This window comes from Eretmochelys imbricata, chromosome 7, assembly GCF_965152235.1.
Source record: "Eretmochelys imbricata isolate rEreImb1 chromosome 7, rEreImb1.hap1, whole genome shotgun sequence".
NCBI classification, from domain to species: Eukaryota; Metazoa; Chordata; order Testudines; family Cheloniidae; genus Eretmochelys; species Eretmochelys imbricata.
Window position 1 is genome coordinate 90,323,452 of NC_135578.1, and position 26,746 is coordinate 90,350,197.

General features: G+C 41.6%; 1 protein-coding gene across 3 annotated transcripts in view; it reads left to right on the top strand.

The window, feature by feature from the left end:
• Positions 1-26,746, top strand: part of MINPP1 (multiple inositol-polyphosphate phosphatase 1) — a 62,603-nt gene that overhangs the window by 26,300 nt on the left and 9,557 nt on the right. The window contains exons 5-6 of one of the 3 annotated variants that reach the window (XM_077822318.1): positions 7,269-7,708; positions 8,206-13,278. In XM_077822318.1, coding sequence (XP_077678444.1) covers positions 7,269-7,668 — 400 coding nt within the window. In that variant the 3' untranslated portion in view covers positions 7,669-7,708; positions 8,206-13,278. Of the gene's footprint in view, positions 1-7,268; positions 13,279-26,746 lie in introns of those variants that run through there. The other 2 variants (XM_077822319.1, XM_077822317.1) reach the window with 2 other exon arrangements.

Consider the following 26,746-nt stretch of genomic DNA (forward strand, 5'->3'; position numbering starts at 1 on the left):
GGTAGGTCACAATCCAATCCCAGATCATGGGGAGTCAAGAGCTAGTAAAGTACCAGAAAATGGAGAGAAACAAATGTTGTGATCTTGAAAAAGGAAAGGTGTCATCCTGACCTCTATTGTCCAGCGTGTGTGTGTGTGTGTGTATGGAACGGCATCCTCTTTATAATAATGGAATAAATATTCAGAGACAAACCTAAATCATCTTCAGGATAAAATCCTGAGCAATAAGCAATGTGGTTTTATAAAGAACAAATTTGGCTAGAGAAGCTTGATTTGAGGGCATGCTATATTATTCAGGAATGGAATTACAAAATAAGTGTTTGAAAGGGACACAGGAAATGTTGCCTGGCTGTAATTCAGTTGAATTTAGACTTACAAGTACTCTATGCTCCAAGATAAATTTTAAATAACTTTGTCTGTCAGTACTGTCCAGTGAATTGTAGGACGGTTAATATAGCTTATTTTGGAGAATGGAGTGTTCCCTTCAGATTTTGTTTAAGTATTGTATGTGTCCTGTTTTCTGTCCTAGGTGAGAGAGCCTGATATGTTGTATTGTTTTCTGGAGACCTTGGTACCAGAAACTTATTGACAAACTGAATCAGAAAGATCAACAGAAATAAATAGAAGGCAATATTGCTGTGGGAGGAGGGGCAAGGAGCAAAATCCTCGCAGGTGGATGGGAAGGTAGAAGGGAGATGCAAAAAACGTAGTATTTAAAAGGTGAAACACAAAGAAGATAGAATTGTTCAGGGTAATACAGAGAATATTAAAAATAATTAAAATGGGACAGCTAAACTGAATGTCTTAACAAACTTCTGGTAGTAGAAACCCATTTTTTTGGCACATCTAAAACTCAACTAGATCTAGCACTAGGAAATGTATATTGGGGAATGATCCTGTGTTGGATGAGGACAGTTTAGATGATAGGCCTTTTCAATCTCTCTTGTCTAAGATTTTGTTAGCTGAAGTATTGAAGATGATTACACATGGATAAGTCCCTTCTAAATTGTTTTGGGGTTGAATAAATTTAATGATTGTGCTCCACTGTTTCTTTTTAGCCTTGTTTCTGGGCGCTTTCATTTTAGTTCTGCAGTAAATCTCTATAGCTCAAACCTTGCAATGGGGCTTTGTGCTTGTGGACTTACACCAGTACAATGCCCCACTGGGGCTGGGTAGAGATACAGGAGTTCACCCACACAAAGCAGTTTGCAGCATCATGATCTTAGCTGCTACAACAATATTTATAATTAACTGGACTTGATCTACACATGATCAGATGCAAATCATTGGATTTGTGAGGATGAAGAACACCATCCTGGTGCTTTATTTTGAGGAGTTTAGGAGTACATAGGCATTTTATTGGTAGTTTGCATGGTGGCGAATTTCCCATCCCTATGATGCTTTCAAATGCAATTATGTGTGAAGGTGTACACCATTATCTAACAATTATATAAATTGCACTTAGAAAAAGGGTGGTGATGGTCATAGATTCCCTTCTGAGGGAGATAAAGGCATCCATCTGCCAACCTGACCTCCCAGGATGTGTGGTTTCTGCCTGGAGGCCAAATCCAAGGCATCATGGAAAGGTTGCTGAGGCTTGTCTGGCTCTCTGACCACTACACCATCTTACTCATCCCATGTGGGCATCAATGATACTGCCCGATATGCCTGATCAGACCATAGTGACTGCAAGGGTCTGGGAGTGAGGGTTAAAGAATCAGGCACACAGGTAGTGGTATCATCAGTCTTTCCAACTGATGGTAAAGGCCCAGGTAAGGATGGACACATCCTGGAGGTCAATAGAAATCACTGCAGATGGTGTCAACAGGAAGACTTTGTCTTTCTTGACAATAAGGAGATGATCTGTGGAGGAGGACTACTGTACCTGACAAAGGGGGAGAGCTTATCCACAACTTCTAGGGAACAAAGTTTCAACCAGTGTGGTCGAAGACAGCATTTTTCCTGAGCTTCTGTCTATCTGTGTAGCTGGAAGTGATTTTTGGCACTTAGGACATAATTTTCCCATTCAGCATGTGTGTACCTTACTGCTTATTAAAGGTAGTATTTAGAGTAGGAATTATTATCATTTTACAGGTGGAGAAACTTTTGCAGAGGTTAAACCCCAATCCCAGAAGTCAGCCAAGATTCCAGCTGGCTCATGAACTGAATTCTGTGTTCATGCTGCTAGACACTGTATAGAAAGAATTTTTAATAACATTTTTGGTTCTAGCTTTAATAAACTATTGATCATAAGATACATAGATATAGATTTGTATAGTTCTGAATCATGGTTAATTTGCTTAAACAAGGTTAATTTACATTTATAGTACATATATTTATACAGCCTTTTATAAATAACTCCTTGAAGGAAATCAGCAGTGTCTTGTCATTATGATGGCAGTTTTCATAGTGGTGAAATTGACTCCCTAATGGTCTACTTTCAAGTGAAGTATGTGTATAGATGCACATAACTATAGAAGAGTTATATAAATTAGCCCTATACAGCACTTGAGGTTGTAACTAAGCCCTGCCATTACCATCTGAAGTAAGGGAATTCTCATACCTCAAAAGGGAACTAACTGGAGAAGAACTAACTGTTCCTTTTTTTTTGGGAGGACTTGAATTAACTCACTGGTGCTGGACATTCTCCAATTTCATATCAGTGTGGACATCTTCCACTTACCTTCATGGCCCTTGGAAAAAGCTATAGTACCTTCTTTCACTTCTTGGGTTCACTTTTTTGTTTTTGTTTTTTACAGGAGTCTTTTTTTCTAGCATCCTCCTCTAGCTGCTGATCCTGTAATTCTGGGAGAGACTGGCAGATGCAATTGTAAATTGGATATTGCCAGTCTTCCTTCCATCTTTTTTTAGCCCCTTTTAAGGTTGGTTCTTATTTTCCTACTCCTGAGATGGTGCATTCTTTTTGGCTATCTAGTGTCCTCAGGAGTTTTACCTATGCTCCTCATTATGACTATGCCTGGCCCCTTTACAGATGTGCTGAGGTGGAAAAGTTCCACGTATCCTTTCTTGAAGTTCTTCCTACCTCTGGTCACAATCCAGCCTTCAGTTAGAAAATGTGCATGACGTCTCTGCATAATGAAAGTAGAGAGAGAATAAGGCAGTAGCGTCTCCCAGAAAAACAAATGTTTCCTTGGTAGTAGCAGTTGTGAATGGCTGCAGTAAGCTAAACATAATTCCCCTTTTTTAGCATGATACACGAACACAGAATCTGATACTATGGATGTATATCATTTTTTTTCCGGTGTGCAAAATAGATAATCCTGTGGTAGTTATACTGCACCTTTTTTTAAAAAACTATGAATTTGTTTGCTCTGGTGTGATTTGAAGTTCACACTTAAGTTTCAGAGTAGCAGCCGTGTTAGTCTGTATTCGCAAAAAGAAAAGGAGTACTTGTGGCACCTTAGAGACTAACAAATTTACTTGAGCATAAGCTTTCGTGAGCTACAGCTCACTTCATCGGATGCACAAATGCTGTAGCTCACGAAAGCTTATGCTCAGATAAATTTGTTAGTCTCTAAGGTGCCACAAGTACTCCTTTTTTCGTTTTACTTAAAAGTTGTAACCTCAAAAAACACACTTGAATTTTATTGCAGTTTGATGTTATTTATTAACATGAAGTGCTAATAAATTGTGCAATTAACATAATTTATACCTTAGCAGTAATTTGCCCTTATCTCTTGTATGTTTGTCATAACAGTTAGAGGTTCTGAATGGCTTACTGTACCAGAATTGCTGTTTTGAAACCTTAAAGCTTGCCAGCTTCAAGATGATTGCAACTTGCGGGCTTTATTAAGTCGTCCTAGGTGCTATCCCTTGGATTCACTCTAAAACATGAGGTGATTTAAAATGGCGCTGTCATATAAAATGCTGAGCTGACTTAAGTATTTATCCAGGGCATTTGAAGAGGAACAGTATCTTAAATACAAGTTATATTACTTTGCTAAACAATCTTTGCTTTTTTCCCTAAAATAAGCAAATGGCCAAAAACAAGAGACCCTGGTCGCAGCTCCCCTAGGTTACCTTAGTTACACGGTGTAATGAAGAACCAAGCATTGTCATTCTAATAATTCACATTCATCAGAACAAAATACAATGAAAACTATATTGGCTATCCAAAAACATTGTCTTATTTACGCATCATGTTTTCGATTGTTTAGGCTTAATAACAATGTGTTAGAGTTTTGGCAAACTTTTCAACACACAAGTCTCATGATGGAGAGCAATCTTGGTGTTATATTTTGAAACAGATGGAGATAGGTGCCTTCTCTGTGTCCCCCCCATAATCTCCCAAATCAATCCTTGTAAGGAAACTCCACTTACATAAGACCCCATAAAGCTTACTTTATAGCGGTTTCCTGCTTATCTGCCTCTTCCCAGGGTTTCAGCTGGGGAAGGAAGCAATGGGATCCCAAAATTTGTCTTAAAGTTCATATCCAAGTTCTTAGCTTGTGATTAGACACGTTAGTTAACTTTGAGAGGGAAGAGGTTGAACCTGACAATTTGCATGGACGATCTGAGATAAATCTTCATATATCATATGAATGCACACAGTTCAACTCTTCTTGACCTGTTTCAACATAGTTATAGTGCACTGCAATAAATCATAGATATGTAGGGCTGCAAGGGACCTCAAGAAGTCATATGGTGATCCACTGATGCTGAGACAGGATTAAGTATACCTAGACCATTGCTGATAGGTGTTTGTCTAACCTGGTTTTAAAAGCCTCCACTGATGGGAACTCTAAAACCTCCCTAAGTAATCTTTTCCAGTGTTTCTCTACCCTTTTAATTATAAGCTTTTCCTAATATCTAACCTGATTCCCCCTTGCTGAAAACTAAGTCAATTACTAGTTGTCCTACCCTCCGTGGACACAGAGAATAATTGATCATCATCCTCTTTATAATAACCTTTTACATATTTGAAGACCGGTATATCTTCCCCCCGCCCCATCATATTCAATTTGTGATCCACTATAACCCCAGATCCTTTTCTGCAATACAGTCGCTTGGCCAGTTTTTCTCTGTTTTGTATTTGTGCATTGGATTTTTCCTTCCTAAGTATAGTACTTTGCACTTGTCTTTATTGAATTTCATTTTGTTGATTTTAGACCAATTTTGAAAGGTCATTTTGAATTTGTGCTTACATCCCCTCCTAGTTAGGTGTTTCCTTCAGATTTTATAAGCATACTCTCTGCTTTTTCATCCAAGTCATTAATGAAAATATTGAATAGTACTGGGCCCACCCTCTGGGGCCCCACTAGTAATGTCGTCCTAGCATGTCATTGAACCACTGATAACTACTTTTTAAGAACTGTCTTTCAACCAGTTATGCACCCACCTTATGGTAATTTAATTTAGACCGTATTTCCCTAGTTTGCTTTAGAGAATGTCATGTAGGATTGTGTCAGAAGCCTTACTAAAATCAAGATTTATCACGTCTATTGCTTCCTCCTTAGCCACTGGGCTGGTTACCCTATCAAAGAAGGAAACTAGGTTGCTTTGACATACATACTCATATTGGCTAGTACTTATCACCTTATCCACTAGGTTTGAACAAATTGATGGTTTAATAATTTGTATCAGTATCTTTCTGGGTATCAAAGTTAGACCAGCTGGCCTATAATTCCCTAGGTCCTCTCTGTTCCCCTTTGTAAAGATGGGTTCTGTTTGCCCTTCACTAGTACTCTGAGACCTCCATGAGTTTTCAAACATAATCACTAAAGATTCAGCGATTACTTTGGCTAGTTCCTTAAGTACTGTAGGATGTACTTCATGTGTCCCTGCAAACTTGAATACATCTAATTTATCCAAATACTCTTTAACCTGTTTTGACCCAAGATTGTTTCCCTTTGTCAATATTAAATGTGTTTCACATGAGGTCATAATTAACCTTTTTAGTGAAGAATGAAGTGAAATAGGCATTAAACACTTCAGTTTCTCTGTCCTCTGTTGTTTGCTTTCCTTTCCCGTTAGGTGATGGACTTACAACTAGCCAGGAACATAAAGGATAAAAAGTAATTCAGTTACAGTTTTGCCTTTCTGATTTTGTCCGTACATGTTCGTACTATTATTTTGTACTTTCCCTTGTATGTTCTTGTCCTTGTTTCCAGTTTGTACAATTGCTTTGACTTTCAAGTTATTAAAAAGCACCTGACGTAGTCATTGTTCTTAGTGATGTTCTTATCTGTCCTCCACCTTGGGATAATTTGCTGTTGTGCATTTATTATTGTGTCTCTCTTAGAAACTGCCACCTCTCCTGAATTCCTTTTCCCATAAATTTCTGTCCCATGTGACCATGCCTACCATTTCTCTGATTTTCATCATCAGATATTTTTATTCTGCTGCCCTCACTCTTTCCTCAGAATCACAAACTCTTTTTTGGGGTGTGTGTGTGGTCACCTTCACACAAGTTGCCTTCCACCTTCAGATTCTCAACCATTTCCCCCATTTGTCAGAATAAAATCTAAAATAACCAGACCCTATTTACTCCCTCTACCTTCTGAAACAAAAATGCTGTCCGCAATACATTCTAAAAACTTGGTGGACAATCTGTGTCCTGCCATATATTTTTTGAACAAATATTTGGGCAGCTAACGTCTTCCATTATCACTAGGTCCTGTGCTTTGGATACTTCTGTGGTTTATTCTAAAAATGCTTGATACACTTCTTCTTCCTGATTTGGTGGCCTTATAGTAGATTCCTGCCATGGCATCGTCCCTGTTTTTTTTTCCTTTTATCTTCACCAAGAGTCTTTCAACAGGTTTGCTTTTCACCAGATATCAGAGCAAGTGTCTTAGTATATAATGGAACCTTCATCTGTTTTTTTCCATGCTTGTCCTTTCTGAACAGGCTTTGCCTGTCTATACTAATACTTCAGTCATCTGAATATTTCAGTAATGCCAAATAAGTCATCATTTTGTTGGGGTACTAGAACTTCTGGTTACTACTTAGCAATTAATTGATAGTAATAGTACTTAATAGGTAAAATACAGCTGCTAACGTTTTTTAAAAGTGCAATTACATTTTTGATTGTTACAAAATACATTTTAAAATGTTTTGTTTTTTTTTAAATAAAAGGTTTCAGATAGTTGAACACCTCTGTTTCCAAATGGGTTTTTAGTCAACGTCAGTGTAAAACAAATGTTTAAAATAATCTACACTTTTTGCTAACAACTGAACGGTACGCTAGTATTTGCTTTTAAACACAGATGACTATCTTGCTTATGCTTCACTTTTATGTTTTCTAGTTCCATGCCCATTTCTTCACCTGTAATCCTGCAATTTGGACATGCAGAGACCCTTCAGCCACTGCTTGCTCTAATGGGTTTCTTCAAGGATGAGGAGCCCCTTGCCGCTAACAATTACGAAAAACAAATGCATCGGAAGTTTCGTAGTGGTCGCATTGTGCCTTATGCCTCAAACCTGATATTTGTGCTTTATCACTGTGACCAAGCTAAGACCCCTGAGGAGGAGTACCAAGTACAGATACTATTGAATGAAAAGCTGCTGCCATTTCCTCACTCGGAGGAAACTGTCTCTCTGTACACAGATCTGAAGAACCATTATAAGGACATCCTTCAAAACTGCCACTTCAGTGAAGAATGCGAATTACCAAAAACTAATGATACTTCCACTGATGAACTTTGAGGGAGCAGAACAGAGCAAATATCATGGAAATTGATTTCTGGTATGCAGTTTGGTGTGTGTGGTGAACAAGTGTTTCTCATCAGTGTTGTTTTTTTATTTCCTGCTCATATATTCACATTCTTCTCTTACATCTTTAAACTGATAATAAATGCTTATTCCTATGTCTTAATTCAGGGATTTCTTAAAATTCTAACTATATTGTCCCTATTGCATGAGCACAATTTTGAAAATAATTTCTTTAATTAACCTGGCTGTTGGGGTAAGCATTTGTTACAAATATGAAGATGCAAGGTAAAGTATATTTATACATTTATATGCATTACTATATAATTTATTTATATTATTCCTGTTTTCTAAGCTTGCACAGTAGATAGGTTTAGTGGACCAGGAGACTTTAGCTTACCAGAATAGCACTTAATGGGACTGATGGCATTTCCCTCTCATCTGACTCCCTCGTTCTGTCCTTCCTTCTGTTTCTTAGTGTTTCTCTGATGTCTCAGGCATAAAATGATCCTCTCCTATTTGCTTATTTTGCAGCTAGATGTTGGCTGCCCTTTCAGGGTTCAAGAAGGAAAGGGCGCAAAGTGCTTTCTCCACAACCACTGTCTAGGCAGGAGTCAGCCATGATTCTAATTCCCGCACTCCTCTGAGCATAGCAGCTTCCTTGGATAGTGCCCCCAGGGGTATTATCCATCCAAAAAGACGCAGGGAGTTGAATTTCCATGGCATAAAGCCTTCTTCAGCCTACCTGCCAGAGCTAATTGGTCACCGAGGGAGACGTGTCCTGAATTTTCTGAAGCCGTGCAGTGGCTGTTGCTCTAGAAGATGTACCAATCCTCTGCCAGTCTTATAGGTCTCCTTCAATGTCACACTGTTCTTGTTTAACAGTTCAGGGTAAGGCATACGAATATTGCATGTTTGGCCCCATTCAGACTGGATTTCCTCATCCTCTGACAAGTGGTAGTGATCGTAAAGTCTAATAACTATCAGGCAGAGATTTTTTTATTATTGTTCTGGAACCAAATGCTATCGTTATATTAGCCACCTTGGGCTTTTTTGGGTACGTCTACTCTGCAACTGGGGCTGTCCTTCCCAGCTTCGGTCAAAAGACATGCACTAGTTCCGCTTGAGCTAGCGTGCTAAACAGCAATGTAGCCAAGAGTAGCATGGGTGGCCGCTCGAGTTAACCACCTGAGTACTAACCCACTGGACACCCTGGGTTCATACACGTTTGGCTAGCCCCAGCTACTACCTGTGCTGCCTCCAGCTACACTGATGGTTTTTGCATGCAGCTCGAGCAGGGCTAACATGTGTCTGTCTACCTGAGCTGGGAAGCACATTCCCAAGTGCAGTGGAGATGTACCCCCGTCTATGTGCCAGCCAATCCTTGAAACAGGACTGTTTATTCTAAAAGAATGGACTACTTGTTCCTTGAGTACAGTATTGCTAATTTTTAAAGGAGATTGCACCTGTATTAAAGTAGGATTAATTGCCACTGAAAAATGTAAGATACTGTAAAGAAAATTTTAATATAAAAAATGCAGATAGTTACAAAGAATAAGTGTCTGAAATAGAATACAGATACGGAAAACAGTCAAATAGAATCCATTATCATGATTGTCTCATTAGGCAGATCAGATTGAGAAACATCAAGACCCCGAGAAACATCAAGACCCATAGAAACCAATGAAACTCGAGCAGTTGCAAAATTATAAGGAGTAAGATTCTAAGTGCCTAAATCCCACTGAGTTTCACTTAGGTGCTATTGAAAATTTTGCTCATGTATTCTATTGTTCGCAAGTCATATTGGTTAATTGAATGAGTAGGGTCAAATCAGATTATAAAATAACTTTCTGGAATATAAAATTTGAACTCAAAATAATTTTGAAATCATTTGATTTTTAATACGTTTCTAATGGAACCATACCTATATTTTTATAGTTTCAATCTGTTTTGCAAGGCTTAGCATTATGCTGGGCAGTACAATGCTGTATTATAAATATGACAATCTCAATGAAGGGATAATGGTTTGTCACTGAATGGAATTACTAAAACGGTGGGAATTTCTAAACATTTGGAAACATTCTTAGTGAAATATTAGTACCTTTAGTAAAGCTAAATCACTGCAGTTATCTTTTAAGTGAATCGAGTACTGATAGGATGGATAAGGAACGTCATTCATCCTGAAGCAAATGTGGCAAAGAAATGAACTGTCAGTATTTGTATGATCTTTTCTGTTTTATCTCCATCTTCATATCAGCTTTTTCTCTTGCTTGATCCTATCTTGAAGCTATAGTAGTATATGACTTCAGTTACTTGTCATAATAAGCATTTTCATAATACTCATTTTTATGGGCTTCACTGCAGGAGCAAGTGGGAGAAAAGCTATGAAGAATTAAACTTTTTCTAAACACACTTAGCTTAAATACAAAGTAAGCATAAGGAATCGTGACAAGCCCCCCTGAAACAAGTAAACTTCTGTTTCCAGGAATGAGTCACCTTGTTTTAATGAGACTGTGTTCTGGTTTTGAACCTTATGGGATGAAATGTTTTCCCCATTGAAGTTGGAAGTTTTTTCCACTTCTAGGAGCCAGGATTTCACCTATGAAGTTTATTAAAAGGGATCAGATGACAAAACTGGAGTATAAAGACAAATTGGACATAAGCCTCCTATAACTAAAGCAGCTGCCTTGTTCATTCACTTAAATTTGCTCCAAGATGGAGGTACCACTGAGTAGTCCCATCCACTGTAGTGCATGGAGGCTTTTTTGGGGGGGTGGGGGGAGGAGGAATGTGTAAAGGGAAGCAGAGGTGGGTTCTGTTTTTCAGTGGAGGACAATTCAGTAGTGTCTGCTAGTCAATCAATGTGCTTGGTGGAAAATCGGTTTGAATAATTGAAATTGTGCTATTTGGGTACTGCTGTATTATGTGTAAGGTGTTTTGGAAAACTGAAGCTTGATTTACTCGTTTGGCATAATCAAATGTTTTTGGAGCTGGTTATTTCCGACAGTGGCTTTAATTTTGCAGAATTCTAATAAAAGGTTACAGATGCAAATACATATTTTGAAAATGTACTACATGAACGTTGTAACTGCTCCTTAAACTTTTAACTTGGGTTGGGTGATTTTAGTATAACCTGGTAAATTTAAAATAAACTTGCTGTATAGTAAATGAAAAAGGAAACTAAGAAAGATGGTAAGTGTGCTCTGTTACAGAGTTGGGTCCTAGTTCTGCTGTCAGCAATGCACAGGTAGACTGCTGTGTCTTGTGGCCAATTGCATGATTGGACCCTTAATGCCGCAGTATTCACTATGACTTGAATAATCTTTTTCCTGTGGCAAGCTTTCTAAGTTATGCATTTGAGACCTTACTTGTGCTGATGCAAGGTACTCCTTGTTTCTGGAGAGGTATGAGCAAAACGAATTTGTTACTTTTTTAATAGTAAAATCTTGGCAAAGTAACACTGTAGGTACGTTTTACTTATCAGTTGAAGCCTTAATTTGCAATCGTTCTGCAATCAAAAACACTCTGACTACAACATTGGATCTCTTCTATTTAATGCTACTATTGAATACTTGAAATAGTCTTTACTAAGAATTGTTTGAAGCTAGAGCAATCTTTCTGGCATCTTTTAGCTGACCACCTCTTAATTTTTCATACTAAACAGCAAATCTCAACGCTGTAATTCTGGCTAGCATAAAGTTGTCCAGTATTTTTTACTATACGTAGTATGTATTTGCAGTGGTGCTGTAGGTGCTTGGATGAAAATAATTGGCTTTGGCCAAACCTTTTAGTACTGTGAAGTATGAAAAGTCTCACCCTATTTGGTGTAAAGAGATATCTAATCTCAGTAGCTCTGTCAGCAACAATAACTACACAAGGGTCTCTGGCAAATACTGCAATTTCTTGCAAATACAGTTAGTAACTACTTTATTTGAAATTTTATATTAGCATAATCGTATTGATGTACCTTTCTCTGGTTAATGTAAACCTTGAAGTGGGGATTGATGTACATTACCTACATATTAACCAATAACTTTATTTTTCAATTTGTATTTTGGAGTGCATTGTATTTACTGATCTTTGTGGGGGGTCTTATTTGAAAGGATAATAGTATGCCAAATTAAACTTCTAACAGACTATATTAATATTTCTGATACACAACTTAAAGGAGTGAAATGCAATTTAAAGAATTAGAATAAATAACTATCATGACTAGGGCCCTACCAAATTCACAGTCCATTCTGGTCAATTTCACAGCCATAGGATTTGAAAATTAGTTAATTCCATGTTTTCAGAAGTTTCCATCTGAAATTTCATGGTGTTGTAACTGCGGGGGTCGTGATCCAAAGGGAAGGTTGTGGAGGGGTCACGGGATTGCCACTCTCACTTCTGGGCTCTGAAGGCAGTACCCCTAGAGCTAGAGGTGGAGATGGGTCTGACCTAGAGGTGCTACTGGGAGTGCCCCAGCTGGGGGCTCCTAGCTGCTAGTTCTGGCCAGGTTGGGGAGGGACAGGACGAGCTCTTCCCCTGCACAGCCACTCTCGGGGCAGATCAGACCTACTTCCAGGTATCTCCTGTGGCTGCAGGAAGCTCTGGGACTGGGCAGCAGCCCTGGAGCTTCCTGTAGTCACAGGAGGTTGCTGGAGGTTCAGGTAGGTACCTCCCCTGGCTACAGGTTGCTCCCAGCAACACAGGGTAAGTACCCGAAGGTGGATCTGATCTCCCCCGCGAGTGCGGCCCTGCAGGGGAAGAGCAAGTCCTGTCCCTCCCCAGCCCAGCCAGAACTAGTAGCTAGGAGCCCCTGGCTGGAGTGCTCTCAGCAGCACAGGAGAGATCAGCCCCATCTCTATCAACTTCCTACCACTGCAGGAAGCTCCAGGGCTGCTGCTCAGTCCTGGAGCTTCCTGCAGCTGGGGTAGGTACCCGGAGGTGGCTCTGATTCCCCCCCCCCCCCCCCGCCCTCCCACTTCCCACAAGTGGCTGTGCAGGGGAAGAGCAAGTCCTGTTCCTCCCCAGCCTGGCCAAGACTAGCAGCTGGAGCCGAAGGCCTGGTAGGTTCCCCAGCCGTTCCCTTCCCCTCCAATAACTAGATTTCACAGGGTTGGTCTGATTGCATGGTCCATGACACGTTTTTCACAGCCATGTATTTAGTAGGGCCCTAATCATGACTGAAGCCAGTCTTTTTTAAAATAATTACAATAATATCTTAAGGAAAAAATGAGTATATTTCTTGCTCTCGTCTTTTGTACCCCAGAAATTTGACACTTTAAACATCTGTGTTTGTATAGCACCTAACACAGTGGAGTCCTGCTCTGTGACTAAGACTTCTAGGAACTATGGAAATATAAATAATATTGTGAGAAATATTTTTCTTCAGTAAACTTAAACCCTGAACATGTGTATCTTCTCATTGTAAATAAACATGCCATTTCTATTGCATTAAAGTTTAATTTCCTTGTATTTTCAGCAGTGTAGCAGCTCTTGCGCATCAACTCAATGATTATATAGCAACATTCAATAAGTTCCTATTTTTATTTTTTGTTTAAAGTACTATTTTTGCCTTCATGTGATGATTTTTCATCTGTATTAAACTGCAATTGCTGAGAATTTTACTTCAATTTGCTTTACATTTCATGTGTGATGAACAACTCTTCAGAGAGCCTTATTGATTTTGCAGCTACGGAAGCAAAAATCTGGCTCCCAAAGCTGGGGGGATTATACAAAAATCCATCTGCATAAAGCACTGTAACTTATAAATCACCAGATGAAAAATGCTGATTGTGTACAGCTTAAACTACATCTCAAGCTCTTTCAGTCCAATCCAGTACTTATCAAGCTGAGAAATATTTTTACTTAAATTACCCAATGATTATCAAGGGGGGAAAATGGGTGACTAAGACAATTATTCTCAACTTTGCCAGCTGTAAGGGAAAGCAACGGGGGAAGGGGCTTGAGAGGAGCAAGCAGGGGGCAAGGCCTCAGGAAGAGGTAGTGCAGAAGCAGGGCCTTGGGGGAAAGGACAGTGTGAGGGCAGGGCCTTGGAGGGAATGGGCAGCACGATGGTGGAGGGTTAGAGAAAAGGTGTGGTGCGAGATCTTGGGAAGAAGGGGCAGCAAGGGGGCAGAGGCACAGGTTGATAGCCCCCGCACTTTTAGGGAGCTTCTGCCACTCCTGCCCTCAGTACTGTCTAGAGGGAAACCGTTACTGCCTGCCTTGACACAGGTCTTCCCACCTCGGCACTGTTCCCCAGACTGACAGGTATTGCCCCTCCATGGTCTCTGGAGAAAGGCTCGTTGTCAGCCAGTTCCGCCCTAGGCAGCTCTGCCAGTTGATGGACCCAGACACAGAGGTACTGCCGAGTACTTGGCCCAGTGGGCACTGGCCTATGCAAATGCAGTGGCCATTTTGGAACCCATAGGGGTTTCCTCATATTCAAGGGCCCTCTTCCAGATACTCATACTCCATAGACTCAGAGAGAAGAGAGCTTCCATCCCTACAACCGGCACCTGACCTGGACTCCAGTACCAAGCCCAGTACCAAGCCTCAGGAACTAGATCTACAGGACCCGGTTGGTGCATAAGGAGAGGAAGAGGACCCCCTGCCGGTGCTGGTCTCTTCTTCCTCCTCCCAAGATGAGGAAGTGTCTGGGACACATGTATCCCTTCCCCCACCTCACCCCCAATGACTCTTAGCTCACTCGGAGTTGTTGAAAAGTGTGGCCTCGGTGTTTGGGCTGGAGCTGGAGTTAATCAAAGAATTCTCCCACTGCGTGGTCGATACCTTGTCTGCTGCAGGCCCATTGAAGCGGCCCTCTCAATTAGGCCATTATGGGATTGGTTAAGGCCTTGTAGCAAACAAAGGGCCTTAACCAAAACCAGGGCCAAAAAGAAGTACTTTGTCTGTGCCCAGGGCTATGAGTACCTGTACGCCCACCCCCTTCTGGGGTCCAATGAGAAGGACAGCAAGAAACAACTTTCAAAGCAAGAGAGTACAGAGAATAAAGGTCTACCAAAAAGGTCTAAACTATATGGGGTTTTGAAAGTAGAATGAATTATATTGAAATTATAAGTCATTAAAGAAATGCTACTTGAAGGGTTTGTTGAAATATAGTTGTCAGGAAGAGAAACATTAAGGAGTGTGAGACAATGGGTCCTCAAACTAATCAACTTCGAGCTCCTACTGAGCTAGGAGATTGGTAAACGTTAGTATGCAAATAAGATATGTATGTATATTTGTCAGTTTCTGCTTTCTTTTGTCTCTTTTATGTTAAATTGGCTTTGGCTTAGCTGTGTAAATAGGTTATCTTGGGCCTCAGAGAGGGGCTCACATCTGGGTGCATTAGCAAGGCGCTCTGCTAATAAACAGAGTGGTCTGACAAATTATGTGAGTCCTGAATCTGACTTTGACAGGGTCTACAGCTCTGCATCTCCAACCAGTAGATGTTGCTGGGGAGATACAGTTTTAATGTCTGGGAGTCAATGAAGAAGTACAAGGACTCTCTTCCCCAGAATTCCAGGCAGGAGTTCTCTTCTGTGGTGGAGGAAGGGAAGTCTGTGGCCAGGCCCTCCCTACAGCCCACCCTGGATGCTGCAGATTCGGTGGCTAGTTCCATGGCTTCTGCAGTGATCATGCGCAGATGCTCTTGGCTCCAGTCCTCAAGTCACCCAGCGGAGAACCAACAACCCATCCAGGACCTTCTGTTTGAAGGCACTTTGCTCTTCTCTGAGCAAACGGATGTGAAGCTTCACAGCCGGAAGGATTTTAGAGCCACTCTCAAGTCCCTGGGTCCATGTGCTGTAGTGCCTTTGAGGAAACACTTCAGGCCGCAACAACCAGTCCACTTCTCGGCTTTGCCGCCACACCCAGACCTGTTTAAGAAGCAAAACAGGTTATAAACACGATCATCTGCCCACCCCCCGCTTCAGCCTCTCTACCGAGTCCTCACAGATGGGAGGCTCCAAGCAGAACTTTTTATGGGGCGCCCAAGGACATTATACCAGTTCTTGTACTGGATACTGCCCCTTTCTTGTTTTCAAGCCATCTCTCCCACTTCAACCTGGCATGGTCCCTCATCACCTTGGACTGCTGAGTACTGAGGACGGTGGAGGAAGGTTACACTTTCCAGTTTATTTCAATTCCTCCATCCCACCTCCCTTCCTCATCCCTCTTCAGGGACTCTTCTCACGAGCAGTTTTTGCCCAGAAAATGCAAGCCCTCTTCTGGGTAGGGGCTACAGAGGAGCTACTTCAGAGCTTGAGAGGGAAAGAGTTTTACTCCCATTATTTCCTCATCCCGAAGGCCAAAGGGGGTCTCAGACCCATCCTAGACCTGCACTTCCTCAACACTTACCTGAGGATACTGAAGTTCCACCTGGTCTCCCTGGCCTCCATTATTCCCTCCCTGGATTCAGGGGACTGGTACGGTGCCCTTGACTTTAGATGTCTATTTTCACATTTCCATACTTCGGGGCCACATAAGATTTCTCAGGTTTTGTCATGAACCAGACCCACTACCAGTTCACCATCTTCCTCTTCGGCCTGGCGACAGCCCCTCAAGTATTCACAAAATGCATGGTAGTAGTGGCAGCCTTCTTCAGAAGGCAAGGGGTACCAGTCTACTCTTGATGACAGGCTGATCAAGGGCTGGTCCGAGTCCCAGGTGAGAGCTGGCATCCACCTGATCCAAGCTACCTTCCAAGCACCAGGCCTGCTGATAAATTAGGAGAAGTCAATGCTCATCCCCATTCAGAGGATAGTTAATTGGTGCGGTGCTTGATTCCACCTCAGCCAGAGCCTTCCTCCCAGAGGCTTGCTTCCAGATAATGTCATCCCTGATATCGCAGGTCAAGATCTGCCCCATCATGATAGCCTGTTTCTGCCTCGGACTATTGGGTTATATGGCTGCGTGTGCATACATGGTAAGCAGGCAAGACTGCGCATCAGACTCCTTCAAGTGTGGGTGGCCTCAGCATACTCGCCAAATCATCATCATTTGGTCTCAGTGCTTGCAGTTCCTGCCCAGGTCCTTGCCTCTCTAGATTGGTGGAGGGACCCCTAGATGGTAGGCTTGGGCATTCCCTTTATCGGTTCCCAACCCTAACTATCCCTAAGCTCGGATGTATCTGAGCTAAGTTGCGGGGCTCAGCTTGAGCACCTCAGAACTCAAGGTCTGTGGTCCTAGGAGGAGCTCTCCTTACATATAAATGTCAGAGAGCTCAGAACTGTCCACTTAGCATGCCAGGTGTTTTTACCCCAGATTGCAGACAAGGTTGTGTGAGTCCTTACAGACAACACAGCAGCCATGTTTTATATCAGGTGGGGGCATGTTCTTTCTCTCCTGTGTCAAGAGGCCATTCACTTGTGGGAGTTCTGCATAAAGCACTTGATCCACCTAAAAGCTTCTCACCTTGTGGGTGCCTGGAACAATCTGGCAGATCACCTCCGCAGGTTCCTTTACCCCAATTGTAGCCAGGACCATCTTCCAGCAGTGGGGGAGGAGGGGCTCCTCTCATAGATCTATTTGTAACCAAGAAAAAAGGAAGTCTCAGCAGTTTTGCTCTCTACATGGGTGTAGCCTGGGCTCATTCACAGGTGTCTTCCTGCTCCCTTGGACAAAGCACCTGTTCTATACATTTCCTCCCATTCCTCTTGTGCACAAAGTCTTACTCAAATTCAAGCAGGACAGAGCGAAGGTTATTCTTATAGCCCCAGCATGACCATGCCAGCACTGGTTTGGCACATTATTAGACCTGTCAATAGCGACCCCGATGGTGCTCCCTTCCCTCCCAGACCTGATCTCACAGGATCACAGCTGATTGCTCCACCTGAACCACAAGGCCCTCCTCCTGACCGGGTGGAAGCTCCATGGTTAAACCAAGCAGAGCTGGCCTGTTCAGACAAAGTCCACCAGGTATTGCTAGGTAGTAGGAAACCATCTACTAGAGCAACTTAGCTTGCCAAGTAGAAGTGTTTTTCTGTGTGGTCATCCCAACAAGGCTTCTGACCCACTAAGTCATCTCGCCAGTCTGTGCTGAAGTATCTGCTTCATCTGAAACAGCTGGGCCTAGCCATTTCATCAATTTAAGGTACACCTAGCAGCCATTTCTGCCTTCTACCTTCTGGTGGATGGTAGGCTGTCCCCACCCCCCAAAAAATGTCCGTTTGCTTCCTCAAGGGCTTAGAGAGACTATACATGCAGATTTGTGAGCCCATTGCACGGTGGGACCTCGTCCTCTCAAGACTGACAGGCCCTCCCTTTGAGCTGCTGGCATTGTGCTCTTTGTTGTACTTCTCCTAGAAGGTCACCTTCCTGGTCGCAATTACCTTGGCCAGGAGGGTCTCAAAGATTGTGGCCCTTACATCAGAACTCCCATATATGGTGTCCTTTAAGGACAAGGTACAACTTTGCCTCCACCCCCTTATTCCTCCTGAAGGTGCTTTCGCAGTTTCATAGTAATCAGGCTATCTTCCTGCCAGTATTCTTCCTGACACCACACAATAATAAGGATGAGTAGCATCTTCACATACTGGACGTTAGGCATGCCCTAGCTTTCTATATAGAATGGACTAAACCATTCTATAAGTCCACACAGCTCTTTATGGCAATAGTGGACGGGATGAAAGGCCTGCCAATTTCAGCCCAAAGAATTTCCTCCTGGATCACTTCCTGCATTCGCAGGTGCTATGAGCTGGTGCGTGCCCCACTTCCTGCCATCTTGACTGCCCACTCAACGAGAGTTCATGCTTCCTCAGAAGCATTTCTGGACCAGGTCCCCGTCCAGGATATTTGTAGAGTAGAGACTTGGTCATCAGTACATACTTTTTCATCCCACTATGCCATCACCCAGGAGGCTAGAGATGATGTTGCAATCCACATGTCCTCTGAACCACCGAGCTCACCTCCTATGGTACCACTTGGGAGTCACCTAACATGGAATGGACATGAGCAAGCACTTAAAGAAAAAATGGTTACTAACGTTTCTGTAACGGTTATTCAAGATGTATTGCTCATGTCCATTCCACAACCCACTGCCCCATGATCAGAGTTAGCCAGCAAGAGGGAACTTAGAGGGTGGGGAGCCAGACAGGCCCCTTATACTGGGTGCATGAGCGTGCAGCACTGGAGGGCATTGGAGCCGGCACAAGGGATACCACGGAGCAAAAAATATCCGGTGACTGTGCTAGCAGTGTGCGCACAACTAACGTGGAATGGACCCAAGCAACACATCTCGTTGCTTTGTGTGTATATAATAAGATCTACACTTTCCACGGTAGGCATCCGATGACGTGAGCTGTAGCTCACGAAAGCTCATGCTCAAATAAACTGGTTAGTCTCTAAGGTGCCACAAGTCCTCCTTTTCTTTTTACAGAAAGGTTAGTAACTTGTTTTTAAAGGTAATTCTGTAGTACTCTTGTGTCTTTCTGCAGCAATTATTTGTAGTTAGGCAGCTCTCTGCTGGTCTCCATTTTATGACTTGTTCCTGGATCACTGACCCTTCAGTGTTCTGTATTAATTAACCCACCGGGCAGGATAGATTTATTATTAATGTTAAATAAAATACTTATCCAATGTAGAAGAAGCCATAAACTTTAGGGGCCTAATTTAGAGTTTGAGAAACTTTGGGAAAAAAAATTAAATGAACCATTTAAACCATAATATAAGAGCTGTTGTTGTCTTTTGTTCAGACCCAGGCTTGTGACAAATAGGTTTCACCCAGGGTATTTCATTTCTCTAGATAGCTCTTAGTGTTAAATATAGTCACTTCATGGAGTTATATTTGATGCTTGGGTATCGCTTAACTTCCCATCTTGTGTAATTTTAATAGGTAAAAGATACTTTCCCCTGGTGGTGGGTGTCTTGTGTAGTTGAACATTACCAGAGCACTGCCTGTTGCTGTACAAGGTGAAAGGTAGCTGTGGAGACTGTCAATAGTTTTTCCATATTTGCTGTACTCTCCTATTGATGTACGTACGAGTGCATCCTTCCCTCCACCTTAAAGCTCTCTCCTAATGCAGCTTTAGCCATTGTCTGTGTCTTGAAATTATATAGTGTATTTTAGGAAACTAGCGGTTAATGCAAATGAAGTCCTAATTACTCTCCATTTTACAGTATTAGTATAAGACCTAAAAGTTGCAACTTTTTCCATAAATATATATTGAAAATGCTGGATAAAATAATACAATTGAGCTGTAAATGAAAAACTCGTACTCCAGCCACTGATTTAAATAAATGTTCCTGTATTTCATCATGAATACAGATGAGAATCTGCAAACTAAACTTTCAAAAGTGACCAACTTGAAATGCTTTTACAGAAAAGTTTTTGCATGAATTAACTTGTAAAGTACCATGGAGAGAGAATGCTGCCTATGAGTTCAAAACCAATCACAGTTTCTCATGATCGAAAGTTATTTTAAAGGTTTCTGATATTTCAGAAAGGTATGGATGTCTGCTCTTTGTCCCCTACTTACCTGTAGTGTGGGAAGGTTCCATTAGTTTGGAGGGGACTAGAGCACTTGTTATGGGCTGGCAGGGGGAACTGGATAATACATAACTTACCTATTCAAAACACCCTACAAATACTCAGTTTTGCTATATTCCTGTAAAGTAAATTTTAAAGATGGGGAAATTAAGACACAAGCTTAGTGAAAAGAAAAGGAGTACTTGTGGCACCTTAGAGACTAACCAATTTATTTGAGCATAAGCTTTCGTGAGCTACAGCTCACTTCATCGGATGCATACTGTGGAAAGTACAAAAGATCTTTTTATATACACAAAGCATGAAAAAATGGGTGTTTACCACTACAAAAGGTTTTCTCTCCCCCCACCCCACTCTCCTGCTGGTAATAGCTTATCTAAAGTGATCACTCTCCTTACAATGTGTATGATAATCAAGGTGGGCCATTTCCAGCACAAATCCAGGTTTTCTCTCCCTCCTCCCCCCTTAGTGACTTGCCCAAAGCAGAATATTGTTTAGTCTTATCTGAGAACTCAGGAATTCTGGAGTCTAGGCTGTTTCTCAGTCCACTAGCCCATTCTACCTTTGCGATTGTGAAATAGCAGAAAAATCCCCAAGTATCTGGTGGCCCTTGCACTTGACATTAAGCGTTGTTTATTTTATTTTTTTTTGCTTTATGGGTTTGAGATTTTTCAAGAATTGCTTGAAGCTTTGAGAATAACCTTTGCTGCTGTTTTTCCTCTCTGTATGTTTTCTGCATTTGACATACTTAGCGCGCTTTGAAAAAAGTCAATATTAGCTGTCTGTGTTGGAGTTCCGCACCAATGCAGCTGTCTTGTAGCGATGCCATAAGTATATACCTCCAGATTATTTCTGATTGGGTCTTCTGCAAAGTTCTTACTTCATAAATACTGTGCCAAAATAAGAACTCCCTTTTTGTAAACTTCCTTTATTTAATCATTTCATAGTATATAGCCTGCCATATAAGCTATAGTGTACAAAATGTATTTGATCAAGAGTAACTTAGAGCAATGAGCTAACTAGCTTGCAATACGGTACGTTTTAGAATTAATTCTGTAAATATAATACATAGTTCTTTGGGTTGAATTTGTAGTAAAAACTTGTTAATCTCCATTCAGTTACTCTTAATGTTAATGAAAATGTAAGGGCTTAGTGAAGTAGGGAACTGAAATTTTTCTAGAGTTACTACAAGAAAAATTCGCTGGAAAGAGAAATCTGGGGGTCTCTGTTCTTAAATAATTTGACTTTACGTTGCTGTGAATTTTTAGTAACGGGAGAAGACCTTTACTGATGAAAGTGGCAGTTCAGTGCTTCGCAACCTTTTTCAATACCTGGACTTCATGTTATGAACAGAAAAATGTTTCAGGATCCCTACCTCCATTCTGCCCATAAAGAAGGGGAGAGTGATTTTGTCACTTCACTCCACCCTCGAAACCTGCTTGTGATCCTTGGGTTGAGAAGCAGCGTGTTAGTCAATCCAGGGAGGAGAGGGGTTTAAAAAGCCAGCTCCTAAGTGACCAGAGAAGCTAGCAAACAGAGGAGTTTTACAAGGGAGCTCTCCAGGTATAAGAAGAGTGACTATTATGACCCTTGGGGTAAGTTTGTTTTTGTTAATTTTTATGTTCTTGCTTGCTTGAACTTCATAGTGTGGTCTGTTGGTGGGCTATGTGCTGACCTTAGCGGCCTGCTAGGCAAGGCTGAGATCTTCCTAATGAGGCTCTAGCCTGCGATTTTTTGTATCTCTAATTTCTTTAGGCTTCCTTAATGAGGAGGTGGGGCTAACTCAGGGAGAACAGGAGTTTAAAAAGCCAGCCCCTCAGCAAATAGAAGAGCTAGCAAACAGGAGCACCATATGGGACTTTTGTGGGGGAATTGGGAGGGAGCGTGAGAGCAAGATACACCTAATATACAGTCTCTAAACTTAAGTCAATAACACCCCTCCCCCAAGGAAAAAAAAGTGACACACAAAGAACCAACAACCCTACCCCACCCCCACAAGAGTAAAAATCCCGCAGGTGGAAGTCCAGCAGCAGAGTAGGGGTTGCCCACTGAACGCAGCATATATGATTAGCTGCCTTGTGGGCAGGTGGCAAATGTGTACATTCGGTGCAAGCCACTCAGGGGCATCAGAGATAGAGTATGGGCTTTTGAGACCAGAGTGGCTGAACTGGAGGAGCCAAGAGAGACGTACATAGACAAGACTTTCAGGGACACAGTAGAGCAGTACTAGCCTGACACAATAGAGCAGTCTCACCCCAAATCTGACAGCCTCTGTGCTGTTGAAGAGGATGAAAGTCTCTGGGAAGGATAATATCAAGCTGGAACAGAGGGAAACAGTCCTGTAATTGGGATCCTTTTGCCATGTGATGTCATGGTATTCTTTTGCCTGAGGATACCACTCTGGGGGAGGGGACCTCAGTTATTAGGGAGAGACTGATAATAGTAATGGGGAATTTGATTATAAGAATATAGTTAGCTGGGTTTGAGATGACCAGGAGGTCACCCACTTTGTGAATTGCTTACTGGGTGCAAAGGATGCAGACCTCTGCACAGACTTGTGTGTAGTGATGGCTAAACCACAGAGTAAAAAAGGTAGTTAAAGACAAAAAGACTTTCTGGAACTCAAATCCAAATGAGGAAAATAGGAGCATAAAAACTGTGGCAAGTCAAGTATAATTAGGCAGCCAGACAAGATTCTGAAGAACAACTAGCTAAGGATGAAAAAAATTAACAGCTTTTTTTTTTTTTTTTTTTTTTTTTTAAAGTACATCAGAAACAGGAAGACTGCCAAACAATCACTGGAGACTCAGGGTGCTAATTGAGCACTCAAGCAAGAGGAGGCCATTAGGGAGAAGCTAAATGAATCCTTGCATTGGTCTTCACTGCAGAGGATGTGAGGGAGATTCCCACTCCTGAGCCATTCTTTTTAGGTGACTAAACTGAACGACTGTCCAAGACTGAGTTGTCATTAGAGGAGATTTTGGAACCAATTGATAAACAGTAATAAGTCACTATGACCAGTTGGTATTCACCTAAGACTTCTGAAGGCAATCAATTGTAAAATTGCAGAACTAACAACTCTGGTACATAACGTATTACTTAAAGCAACCTCTGCACCAGAAGATTGGATGGTAGCCAATTGGATTGGATGTGATGCCAATTTTTAAAACAGGCTCCAGAGGCAATTCTAACAATTACAGGCTAGTAAGCCTAATTTCAATATGATGCAAGTTGGTTGAAACTATAGTAAAGAACAGAATTGCCAGACACACAGGTTCCCGCAATACGTTGGGGAAGAGTCAATATGGCTTTTATAAAGTGAAATCATGCCTCACCAATCTATTATAATTTTTTGAGGGGGTCAACAAACATGGACAAGGGTGATACAGTGAATATAGTGTACTTGGACTTTCAGAAAGCCTTTGAAAAGGTCCCTCACTGAAGGCTCTTAAGCAAAGTAAGGAGTCATGGATAAGAGGGAAGCTCCTCTCCTGGATCAGTAACTGGTTGAAAGATAGAAAACAAAGGGTAGGAATAAATGTTTAGTTTTCATAGTGGACAGAGGTAAATTGCAGGTTCTGTACTGGGACCAGTGCTGTCGAACATATTCAGAAATGTTCTGGAAAAGGGTAAACAACGAGGAGGCAAAAATTTGCAGAGGTAAAATTACTCAGGATAGTTAAGTCAAAAGCTGACTGTGAAGAGTTACAAAGGGATCTCACAAAACTGGGTGACTCGGAAACAAAATGGCAGATGAAAATCAGTGTTGATAGATCCAAAGTAGTGCACATTAGAAAACGTAATCCCAACTATACGTACACAATGATGGGGTCTCTTGGAGTACATCTGCTCAACGTGCAACAGCAGTCAAAAAAACTAACCATGTTAGAAACCATTAGGAAGGGGATAGATAAGACAGAAAATATCATCGTGCCACCAAATAAATGCATTGTATGCCTACACCTTAAATATATTAGAATTGGAAAAAGTAAAGAGAAGGGCAACAAAAATGATTAGGAGTATGGAACAGCTTCCATATGAGAGGAGAAAGAAAAAGTCTGGGACTGTTCACTATGGAAAAGAGATGACTGAGGGGGGAGCAGGGGATATAATAGAGGTCTATAAAATCATGAATGGTGTGGAGAAAGTGAATAAGGAAGTATTATTTACCTGTTTACATAACACACAAACTACCGGTCACCCAGTGAAATTAATAGGCATACTTCTTCATGCAATGGACAGTCAACCTGTGGAACTCATTGCTATGGGATGTTGTGAAGACCCAAAGTGTGACTAGGAAGTCACAAGAATTAGATAAGATCATGGAAGATATGTACAGCCAAAATAATCAGGGATGCAACCCCGTGGTCTGGGTATCCCTAAACCTCTGACTGCTAGAAACTGGGCTGCATGACCGGGGATAGATCACTTGATAAATTACCCTCTTCTGTTCTCTCCCTCTGAAGCAGCTGGCACCGGCCACTGTTGGAAGTCAGGATATTTGGCTAGATAAACCATTGGTCTGACCCAGTATGTCCATTCTTAAATACCATTTTGACTGGACCATGTATTATTGTGTTCTGTGTTTCCTTTTTGAACATGGCATTAGCAATAGCATATATGCTTAATATTGTTTCAGTTCTTTTAGAGAAGTCTTATTTGATTTGGCAGTGGTTTTCTTGATGTGTTTTGTTTAAAACTTTAATGTAGAGGCAGGGCCAAGATTCTGCCCTGCTCAAAAACCATTTTTCACTGAAAGAGACTGATGAGCTGCCAGGTTGCCTCAGCTGGGAAAACTCCTAGCACAGAGGACTCCCTAGCTTGCATAGCGCTATCCTAGGTGGCTCCTACGTCACTTCCCTACAGCTTCGGGTGTGCAGGGCTGTGGACAATGTGCACTCTGGCTATTTCCAAATGGCCCCTTAATGTTCAAATCCAAATGGTGTAGAATAGAGCATCCTCAATATTGCTCCTCCATACCAGCCCTGGTGTAGAACTGTACCAGAAACAGGGAGTCATAACTACCTCCTCTGTACGCATCTATGTCCTGTGGATGTCATGCACAGCAGAGAACTCTGCACAGGATCTCTGAGATCATCTGGATCATCTCTGCCGTCAGTTATCTGACCCATAATCATTTTTTTTCCTACTGACAAAACTTATTGTAGAGTCAGAAGCAAATCTTTTTTTTTTTTTTAATTTGAAGGGGATGGTCAGTGGTAGTGCTGGGTTGTGAAGTTCTTTACATCTCTCTTGACTTTGTAGTTTAAGGGAATCTATTATCTTTAGAAATACAAATACTTTGATTTCTCAGTGGCTGGAAAAGGTCTCAAACAATCCCCAGAAAATCATCAAGAATAACTTCTGAGGTCCAGTTACACCAAAATAAGATTACTTTTAAAGTTACTAGACACACTCCCTGTGTATCTGTAAAACTCTGTCCTTATGTCATATTAGAAATGAGGAAGAGGCCAGAACTTTGTTTTGGATATAATTTTGAAACATTTACTTTTCATATTGTCTCATGAATTTCACTTGATATATATTTTTGTTTGAAAACATCAAGTCTGACCCGTGGTATGTTTTTTTTTTTTTTTTTTTAGCAGCAACCTAACATAGACAGTGGACTAGGAAAAGAAGTTGAATTAACAAATGTTTATCCAATTCTGAAATTGAAAATCTCTCTCTAGTCTTGTCATAATCATTCTCATTAAAATTGTGTGTTTAATGAGAATGTGTGACATTTAAACAGTTAAATTTCCCCAGGTGCTTGTTAAAGAAATGGGGCAGGGGGTTGGGGTGTGGGAGAGGGTAAGGGCTCTGGGATGGGCCTGGGGCTGAGGGGTTTGGAGTGTGGGAGGGGGGCTGAGGCTGAGTCTAATGTAAGTCTCCTATCACCTTTGAACAGTTTCTCCGTGTGTCCCCTAGCCCTAGGGGGATCCACTGTTCACAGACAGCCTCCTGGCTTCGAAACTGTCCCTCTGGTTCTGGATGAAGATTTAAGTTTCAACTCTCCTTTTAAAGAAAGGGCTCTTGTCTTTTCTCTCCTGGATCATGGTTACATAGAGTGGGGAAATTCTAGCCAGGATGTCTGTGTTTTCCCTTTAAATTTAATGGCCCATCATTTGTTTTTTCCTGGACTGTATAATGCTTAGTGCTTGGAGCTAAGTCTCGTCTGGTTGGGAAGGTGGACATTAATCCAGTTCTCTGTATACATAAATTCATAACCAGTTCTGTAAATATATGTCATAATGACCACCAAGTTCAGATCATTACAAGCTTTCATGAAAGGCCTTACTCAGCATATTTTTATGCACTCTAACACCATATACAACCAGTTGATTCAATTGCTTAGTCTTTATGGCTTAGAACCACCCCCCCCCCCCCCCGCAAGTTCTTCCCTTGGGGTGGTTGGACCTGATTGCCAAAGCCTATTTGATCTGACTTTCCGGCTGAAGTCATCTGCTTCCTCATACCAACATGCTAGGAATTGCAACAACAGGGAGAAGATGTCAACAAGAATGGAAACAGTGGAAGCACAACAACAACTTCAGTGAGGAAGCTGAGCGTATAGGTAAGTGGCAAGGGTTTCAAGTGTTT